The sequence below is a fragment of the Phyllobates terribilis genome, unplaced genomic scaffold, assembly GCF_046119375.1.
Source record: "Phyllobates terribilis strain yellow unplaced genomic scaffold, ASM4611937v1 Scaffold_11__3_contigs__length_659146591, whole genome shotgun sequence".
NCBI classification, from domain to species: Eukaryota; Metazoa; Chordata; class Amphibia; order Anura; family Dendrobatidae; genus Phyllobates; species Phyllobates terribilis.
In genome coordinates, this window is record NW_027362771.1 from 483,452,114 (window position 1) to 483,462,334 (window position 10,221).

At 43.0% G+C, this 10,221-nt stretch overlaps 1 protein-coding gene across 2 annotated transcripts in view; it reads left to right on the forward strand.

The window, feature by feature from the left end:
- Window positions 1-9,953, forward strand: part of MAP2K5 (mitogen-activated protein kinase kinase 5) — a 146,581-nt gene extending 136,628 nt beyond the window's left edge. For both annotated transcript variants that reach the window (XM_073653460.1, XM_073653462.1), the window contains one exon: window positions 9,230-9,953. In XM_073653460.1, coding sequence (XP_073509561.1) covers window positions 9,230-9,334 — 105 coding nt within the window. In that variant the 3' untranslated portion in view covers window positions 9,335-9,953. The remainder of the gene's footprint in view (window positions 1-9,229) is intronic.
- The last annotated feature ends 268 nt before the right edge of the window (window positions 9,954-10,221 follow it).

Here is a 10,221-nt window from a genome sequence, read left to right on the forward strand (position 1 = left end):
AGCTCTGCCCCATAGAAGAACATTGGTCTGAGTGATATCAGCACTCAGTGGTCATCAGCCATCAGACCAATGTTATTCTATGGGGCAGAGCTGATGACCACTGAGTGCTGATAGCTCTGCCCCATAGAATAACATTGGTCTGAGTGCTATCAGCACTCAGTGGTCATCAGCTCTGCCCCATAGAATAACATTGGTCTGAGTGCTATCAGCACTTAGTGGTCATCAGCTCTGCCCCATAGAATAACATTGGTCTGATGGCTATCAGCACTCAGTGGTCATCAGCTCTGCCCCATAGAATAACATTGGTCTGATGGCTATCAGCACTTAGTGGTCATCAGCTCTGCCCCATAGAATAACATTGGTCTGATGGCTATCAGCACTTAGTGGTCATCAGCTCTGCCCCATAGAAGAACATTGGTCTGCTGGCTATCAGCACTCAGTGGTCATCAGCTCTGCCCCATAGAAGAACATTGGTCTCAGTGCTATCAGCACTCAGTGGTCATCAGCTCTGCCCCATAGCCATCAGACCAATGTTATTCTATGGGGCAGAGCTGATGACCACTAAGTGCTGATAGCCATCAGACCAATGTTATTCTATCAGCACTTAGTGGTCATCAGCTCTGCCCCATAGTATAACATTGGTCTGATGGCTATCAGCACTCAGTGGTCATCAGCTCTGCCCCATAGAAGAACATTGGTCTGAGTGATATCAGCACTCAGTGGTCATCAGCCATCAGACCAATGTTATTCTATGGGGCAGAGCTGATGACCACTGAGTGCTGATAGCTCTGCCCCATAGAATAACATTGGTCTGAGTGCTATCTGCACTCAGTGGTCATCAGCTCTGCCCCATAGAACAACATTGGTCTGAGTGCTATCAGCACTCAGTGGTCATCAGCTCTGCCCCATAGAAGAACATTGGTCTGAGTGCTATCAGCACTCAGTGGTCATCAGCTCTGCCCCATAGAATAACATTGGTCTGATGGCTATCAGCACTTAGTGGTCATCAGCTCTGCCCCATAGAATAACATTGATCTGATGGCTATCAGCACTTAGTGGTCATCAGCTCTGCCCCATAGAATAACATTGGTCTGATGGCTATCAGCACTCAGTGGTCATCAGCTCTGCCCCTTAGAAGAACATTGGTCTGAGTGCTATCAGCACTCAGTGGTCATCAGCTCTGCCCCATAGAAGAACATTGGTCTGAGTGCTATCAGCACTCAGTGGTCATCAGCTCTGCCCCATAGAATAACATTGGTCTGATGGCTATCAGCACTTAGTGGTCATCAGCTCTGCCCCATAGAAGAACATTGGTCTCAGTGCTATCAGCACTCAGTGGTCATAAGCTCTGCCCCATAGAATAACATTGGTCTGATGGCTATCAGCACTTAGTGGTCATCAGCTCTGCCCCATAGAATAACATTGGTCTGATGGCTATCAGCACTTAGTGGTCATCAGCTCTGCCCCATAGAAGAACATTGGTCTGAGTGCTATTGGCACTTAGTGGTCATCAGCTCTGCCCCATAGAATAACATTGGTCTGATGGCTATCAGCACTTAGTGGTCATCAGCTCTGCCCCATAGAATAACATTGGTCTGATGGCTATCAGCACTTAGTGGTCATCAGCTCTGCCCCATAGTATAACATTGGTCTGAGTGCTATTGGCACTTAGTGGTCATCAGCTCTGCCCCATAGAATAACATTGGTCTGATGGCTATCAGCACTCAGTGGTCATCAGCTCTGCCCCATAGAATAACATTGGTCTGAGTGATATCAGCACTCAGTGGTCATCAGCCATCAGACCAATGTTATTCTATGGGGCAGAGCTGATGACCACTGAGTACTGATAGCTCTGCCCCATAGAATAACATTGGTCTGAGTGCTATCTGCACTCAGTGGTCATCAGCTCTGCCCCATAGAATAACATTGGTCTGATGGCTATCAGCACTCAGTGGTCATCAGCTCTGCCCCATAGAATAACATTGGTCTGAGTGCTATCAGCACTCAGTGGTCATCAGCTCTGCCCCATAGAATAACATTGGTCTGATGGCTATCAGCACTCAGTGGTCATCAGCTCTGCCCCATAGAAGAACATTGGTCTGATGGCTATCAGCACTCAGTGGTCATCAGCTCTGCCCAATAGAAGAACATTGGTCTGATGGCTATCAGCACTCAGTGGTCATCAGCTCTGCCCCATAGAATAACATTGGTCTGCTGGCTATCAGCACTCAGTGGTCATCAGCTCTGCCCCATAGAAGAACATTGGTCTCAGTGCTATCAGCACTCAGTGGTCATCAGCTCTGCCCAATAGAAGAACATTGGTCTGATGGCTATCAGCACTCAGTGGTCATCAGCTCTGCCCCATAGAATAACATTGGTCTGATGGCTATCAGCACTTAGTGGTCATCAGCTCTGCCCCATAGAATAACATTGGTCTGATGGCTATCAGCACTTAGTGGTCATCAGCTCTGCCCCATAGAAGAACATTGGTCTGATGGCTATCAGCACTCAGTGGTCATCAGCTCTGCCCCATAGAAGAACATTGGTCTGAGTGCTATCAGCACTCAGTGGTCATCAGCTCTGCCCAATAGAAGAACATTGGTCTGATGGCTATCAGCACTCAGTGGTCATCAGCTCTGCCCAATAGAAGAACATTGGTCTGATGGCTATCAGCACTCAGTGGTCATCAGCTCTGCCCCATAGAATAACATTGGTCTGATGGCTATCAGCACTTAGTGGTCATCAGCTCTGCCCCATAGAAGAACATTGGTTTGATGGCTATCAGCACTCAGTGGTCATCAGCTCTGCCCCATAGAAGAACATTGGTCTGATGGCTATCAGCACTCAGTGGTCATCAGCTCTGCCCCATAGAATAACATTGGTCTGATGGCTATCAGTACTCAGTGGTCATCAGCTCTGCCCTATAGAATAACATTGGTCTGATGGCTATCAGCACTCAGTGGTCATCAGCTCTGCCCCATAGAATAACATTGGTCTGAATGCTCTCCTATAAAAAATTGGTTAGCACTCATCCAATTTATACAGTATGAGTGAGCCCTAACACAGAGGATGGCATTCTAAGTGCTATGATTTAAGGGTTTTTTCTATATGTGGACCAGAGTGAGCAAAGTTACCCTGGCAGAAGGCTGATTTGTACCCAGGTAAAGCTGTATAAAGGGCTTTGCACATGTTATAGCCGAAACCTCCTAACTTGTTCACCCCAGTAGAAATTTGATATAGCTTACAAGTTGGATTACTGTGTCCTACAGTCTGATTCGCAGTGTCTTTCACCTGTTGATAGGAAAGGTCGTCTGAGACATGTACCTGAGCATGCTTAAGAAGGATGTGAGATGTTGTCGGTTGTCATAAATACCATTTCCATAGCCGGCACTGAGGGTTATCCTGAGGATTGCAGAAAAATGAATGCATAATACTGGACAATGTTTTTTAATGAGAAGTAGTGCTGTAACCTTCACCCACTGTCGACACATTAAATTTAGCAGATTTAATGAGCCATCACAACCTGCCGCAGAGGAGTGCCATGGTAACAGAGCAGTAACATATATACCTTCTGTAATTAAACCCTTTACATTTTTTTATAGCGACACTGTTAGCGGTATGACAGGGAATGTTCTGGCGCTGCCCCGTTAATGCATGAATGATCAGCATGAGTTTGAGAACAGTGCCTGGCAGCCCATCACATAACCCTGTCATCATGTCGCCAAAAGATTTTCTGACCTTCCAGTCAAAGTATTGTCTCAATCTGGAGAATTATGGAAACTTGCTCCGTATATTTTAAGTAACCACTCCTCCTCCCTCTAATGAGGTTATGACCAACCGCTTATGATAATTGCTTCCAACTCCTTTTAATTTTCAAGCTTATTAATCATAAGGAGAGTTATTTAAAAATGCATAAATTAATCTTGGATTAAAAGACCATCAAGGCCTAGAAACAATTAAGATTGTGCAGGGAGTCCCAGGGGCAGTATGGTGCCTGATTGTAGCAGTCATGTGGGCCTGGCTGAGCGGGCGGCAGAATGATTAATGCACGCAGCATTTCACTAAGAGGTTCACAAATGCCACTTACTGACCCTAGAACTGTATCACTTGCCAGAGATGAGAAGCAGCTAGTGATCCGTGCCAAGACGTCACCCAGGCTCTGAGGCCGCCTGACATGACTAGGTCAGTCCAGGGGTAAATAAAAACCAAATTATTTCTACTCCACATGTAGATAACCATGCGTAATATAAAATATACAGCGGGAAGCTTTCATTTCACACAGGACTGGCTGTTTGCCTTATGATAGCTGCTATGTGTTGCTCTCCTGAGATTAGTAATTAAACTGAGCAAAAAAAGTCAAAGGGTTAATTTATCTAAAGCTGTGATCTCCTTGCCATTACAGAATATTAACAAAACCGCTTTTTGATGCTACATTGTCCATCTTACATATACAGTAGTGTTCAAAATAATAGCAGTCCAATATGACTAACCAGATTAATCACTGTTTTTGGTATAAATTATATTACCACATGTCAAACAATTTACCAGTTGGTGCAGTAGATTCTAAGAAAACCACCAGACTCAGCATTCATTATCTGCATGTTTTGAGTCTGTGTATTTGAATAATTAATTGAAAAAGGGTGTGTTCAAAATAATAGCAGAGTGGAGTTCAATTAGTGAGGTCACTCATTCTGTGAAGAAACAGGTGTGAATCAGGTGGCCCTTATTTAAGGGTGAAGCCAGCACATGTTGTACATGCATTTCTCCATGAAAGCCTGAGAAATATGGGTCGTTCGAGACTGCGTACTTTGATTAAAAAGTTGATTGGAGAGGGTAAAACTTATAAAGAAGTGCAGACAATGATAGGCTGTTCAGCTAAAATGATCTCCAATGCTTTAAAATGGAAAGCAAAACCAGAGAGACGTGGAAGAAAAGGAAGACTACCACCATTCGAATGGATCGAAGAATAGCCAGAATGGCAAAGGCTCAGCCAATGATCAGCTCCAGGATGATCAAAGACAGTCTCAAGTTACTTGTGAGTACTGTGACAGTTAGAAGATGCCTGTGTGAAGCTAATCTCTTAGCAAGAAGTCCTCGCAAAGTCCCACTGTTAAAAAAAAAAAAAAAGATATGAACTGATGCAGATACAATTTGCCAAAGAACACATCAACTGGCCTAAAAAGAAATGGAGAAACATTTTGTGGACTGATGAAAGTAAAATTGTTCTTTTTGGGTCCAAGGGCCGCAGACAGTTCGTCAGATGACCCCCAAACTCTGCATTCAAGCCACAGTACACTCTGAAGACAATGAAGCATGGTGGTTCAAGCGTTATGATATGGGCATGTTTCTTTTACTACGGTGCCGGACTTGTTTACAGCATACAAGGTATCATGGACCAGTTTATATTTTAAAATACTTGATGAGGTCATGTTTCCTAACGCTGAAGAGGGTATGCCCTTGAAATGGGTGTTTCAACAAGACAACAACCCTAAACACACCAGTAAACGAGCAAAATCTTGGTTCCAGTCCAACAAAATTGAGGTTATGGAGTGGCCAGCCCCGTCCCCGGATCTTAATCCAATAGAACACTTGAGGGGTGACATCAAAAATGCCATTTCTGGAGGCAAAGCCAACAAATGCCAAAAAATTGTGGGATGTAGTCAAAGCATCCTGGGCTGGAATATCAGTTGACAGGTGCCAGAAGTTGGTTGACTCTATGCAACATAGATGTGAAGCAGTTCTAAAAAACTGTGGTTATACTAAATATTAGGTTAGTGATTCTCAGAAATGCTAAATCCTCAAAAAAAAAGAGACCTATTGTGAGTTTGTAAAGACAAACGCAGACACTGCTATTTTTTAGAACAGTCCAATGTTCATTTTTTGTTATTTTCTGTAAAGTAGTTAAAAATTATATACAATCCTCTTCATATTTTGAATTAGAAAACAGTGTGCAATGTTCCCAATGCTTGGAAATAAAAACTAGTATAAAGATTTTGTGCTTAACTCATGTTTTTGAACACACTGCTATTATTTTGAACACTACTGTATATGTATCAATCCTTTTATATTGACACAACTGTTACTGTTTTTATGATGTATAAGAATCCCGGAATCATGACTTAAAAGGAGCATGTCCGCACAAAATGACTGTCCAAACCAAGAACATGCACTCTGTGCACCCTTGGCATGGCTAAACAGCTCAGTGCGCCTTCCCACTTGCTTGTATCTCATCCTCTTCCACTAATTAACTGCTTTGACTTAGCAGGAGCCAGAAGAATGCACAGATGGATGGAAAACAAGTTGATGGGAAGGTGCACTGAATTGTTTGGCCATGCTTAGTGTTCTGTCCAAGGACAAGAAGCGGTGATGTCACAGTTACACCAGCTGCGGTAACTTTGAGTAGAGTGAAGCCATAAAATAAACGATGACTCACTACTCAAGCCGCCTGAATGCGGCAACCACTCAAGGGGTTCAGTAGTCCACATACTGATGGAATGGTGACATCACCATTTCCTGTCTCTGCGCAGACCATGGAGCAATCTCCACTGGGTCCAGGCGGGTGCCAGGAGGTGAGTATGGCTGAGTTTGTTCTTTTAAACATACCCCGTCCCCTATGCATAGTTTTATTATGCCTAGACAACCCCCTTTAAAGTTGTTCCAGGTCTCTCCGAAGGTTAAGAAAGATTGAAAAAAAAATAATTATAAATATATATATATATATAATATATAAAAAAATGAATGATAAAATATATATCTGTAAAATTTTATAATTTGCCTTTTAAATTTAACGTATCTCACCCAATCATCTGTGTGTATATATATTGTATATGTAATATATATATATATATATATATTAGTGCCTACAAGTAGTATTCAACCCCCTGCAGATTTAGCTGGTTTGATAAGATGCAAATAAGTTAGAGCCTTCAAACTGCAAACGAGAGTAGGTTTTATGAACAGAAGCATAAATCTTACAAACCAAAAAGTTATGTTGCTCAGTTGAATTTTATTAAATTTTAAACATAAAAGTGTGGGTCAATTATTATACAACCCCTATGTTTAATATTTTGTGGAATAACCCTTGTTTGCAATTACAGTTAATAATCGTCTTTTATAAGACCTGATCAGGCCGGCACAGGTCTGTGGAGTTATCTTGGCCCACTCCTCCATGCAGATCTTCTCCAAGTTATCTAGGTTCTTTGGGTGTCTCATGTGGACTTTATTCTTGAGCTCCTTCCACAAGTTTTCAATTGGGTTAAGGTCAGGAGACTGACTAGGCCACTCCAACACCTTGACTTTTTCCCTCTTGAACCAGGCCTTGGTTTTCTTGGCTGTGTGCTTTGGGTCGTTGTCTTGTTGGAAGATGAAATTACGACCCATCTTAAGATCCTTGATGGAGGAGCGGAGGTTCTTGGCCAAAATCTCCAGGTAGGCCGTGCTATCCATCTTCCCATGGATGCGGACCAGATGGCCAGGCCCCTTGGCAGAGAAACAGCTCCACAGCATGATGCTGCCACCACCATGCTTGACTGTAGAGATGGTATTCTTGGGGTCGTATGCAGTGCCATCCAGTCTCCAAACGTCACGTGTGTGGTTGGCACCAAAGATCTCGATCTTGGTCTCATCAGACCATAGAACCTTGAACCAGTCTGTCTCAGAGTCCTCCAAGTGATCATGAGCAAACTGTAGACGAGCCTTGACATGACGCTTTGAAAGTAAAGGTACCTTACGGGCTCGTCTGGAACGGAGACCATTGCGGTGGAGTACGTTACTTATGGTATTGACTGAAACCAATGTCCTCACTGCCATGAGATCTTCCCGGAGCTCCTTCCTTGTTGTCCTTGGGTTAGCCTTGACTCTTCGGACAAGCCTGGCCTCGGCACGGGAGGACACTTTCAAAGGCTGTCCAGGCCGTGGAAGGCTAACAGTAGTTCCATAAGCTTTCCACTTACGGATGATGCTCCCAACAGTGGAGACAGGTAGGCCCAACTCCTTGGAAAGGGTTTTGTACCCCTTGCCAGCCTTGTGACCCTCCACGATCTTGTCTCTGATGGCCTTGGAATGCTCCTTTGTCTTTCCCATGTTGACCATGTCTGAGTGCTGTTCACAAGTTTGGGGAGGGTCTCAAATAGTCAGAAAAGGCTGGCAAAAGAGATCTTTAATCCACACATGTGAAGCTCATTATTCTTGGTGCCTGAACTACTTCTTAATACTTTAGGGGGACCAAACAGAATTCTTGTGGTTTGAGGGGTTGAATAATAAATGACACTCTGAATTAACTTTTAACATTTTAATAAAAAAAAAAAAAAAAAAATTTGCTGCAGTGCATTTCCCACTTCCAGGCTGATCTACAGTACAAATGTCACAATGCCAAGTTAATTCCGCATGTGTCAACCAGCTAAATCTGCTGGGGGTTGAATACTACTTGTAGGCACTGTGTGTATGTATATATAATATAAAAATCAGTCTGATTTTCAATCTAGCAAAGTGGGATGATTTTTTTTTCTCACTTGTCATCCGTGTGCTGTCCGTATACAATCTGTTTGTTTTTTTTTACAGCAGCAGCTATTAATCTTTTACAGAGCCATTTACAGTTTCCTATGTTACAGAAGTGTAATGTATCCGTAAAAATCTTATACCATACTGTGGCATCCAATTTTTTTCTTGCACCCATAGACTTGAATGGGTGAGTCTCATCCAATTTCGGAGTCAAATCGCCGCACAAACTGATTTTTTTCACAGACCGATTTTGTCAGTGAAAAAATCGACCATCTGCCCTGCCCCATTGACTAACATTGGTCCGAGTGCTGTCCGATAAATATCAGATAGCGCTCGTGTGCTCCAGCCCTAAACCTTAGTAATAGTTTTCTGTATTTTTTCATGCCCATCATTAAGTCCACTGGCTTTGTTTATAGGAAGAGACATGTCGTACTTTTAGATAAAGAAACCTTTTCATTGCATAGAATAGGAGAAGTTTTTTCCGTACCACAAAGGAATTACAAACATGTAAGATCTACATTTCCATTAGAAATCCCTGGATATTGAATAAACAAAGGCACAGGAATATTATGGTTGGAAAGGACATTTATTTACATGAGTGACAAGCGGTCCTATGATAATGCTTACATATTAAAATTCATGATTCGAGCAATGGGCGCTGAGGAATGCAGCTGTTGGGAGTAATGCGGCGTGGAGATCGGGGTATAATGGTCTTATCTCTTTCTGACAGGGTCATCCGTTCATCGTTCAGTTTGATGATGGGAACACGGAGGTGGTGTCCATGTGGGTCTGTAGGGCGTTAGAAGAGAGACGGGCGCAGAACAGCCAGGAGTGAGAAGACATCACAAGGAAGAAGCAAGTCAGACTATATATATAGACTAGCTCAGCAAAGCCAGTGTTAAATGCACTGTAAGCATGAGCCATATGATTGCTGAATGACCCATAACGCGGAATACATGGTGTCTCCAATGTGGCCGGCTGGTAACATATCCCAAATGCATGGAGTATCTGAGGAAGAATGCATTGGACAGGAGAAGTAACGCCCAACAGTGTTAATCATTGTAGCCAGCTTCTGCAATATGCAGAGTATTGTAAGCAGGCCTAGGCCAGCCGCAGAGTGGGTAAGAGGACGTATCTGCCTGTATGCAGAGTGCGACTCGCACTATTAGGATGATTGGGACTTGTTCTGTACAGACAAAACTTCACTCCTCGTGATCACCAGTGCATTACAGCGTCTTCCAGGATTTGCTACATAAAGTGCCATATTTATACAAGTCTCAGGAGTCTCTTCTTTTCTTGAACGTATGACAATGGCGGGTTGTAGGTGACAAGTGGTAAACTTATTGCAGTCACCCTGATACCGCCAAACATCCCCTCTGTTATATATACAGTATAACATGTATGCCTCAACCTCATTTTTCAGTCTAATAAACTTTCTATGTTTTTGCACTCTTTCTTAATAGAATTGATCACCCACGGTAGCATGATGTGTTCCACACCTTTGTAATCAGTTTTGCAGTACCGTATATCTTATACAGAGTACGTGATCACTGTTCAGTGCCAAAAGTCACATTACTAATAAAGCCAAGCACCATATTTAAGAGCGTCTTCATGGATTCCCCAATATTGAGGGAAATTTATCAAAAAGGTATGGAGCAGTTGCTCAAAACAGCCAATGAGTTTGCAGCTTTAGTTGTTCAGAAGCTTCTGAGAAATGAGAGC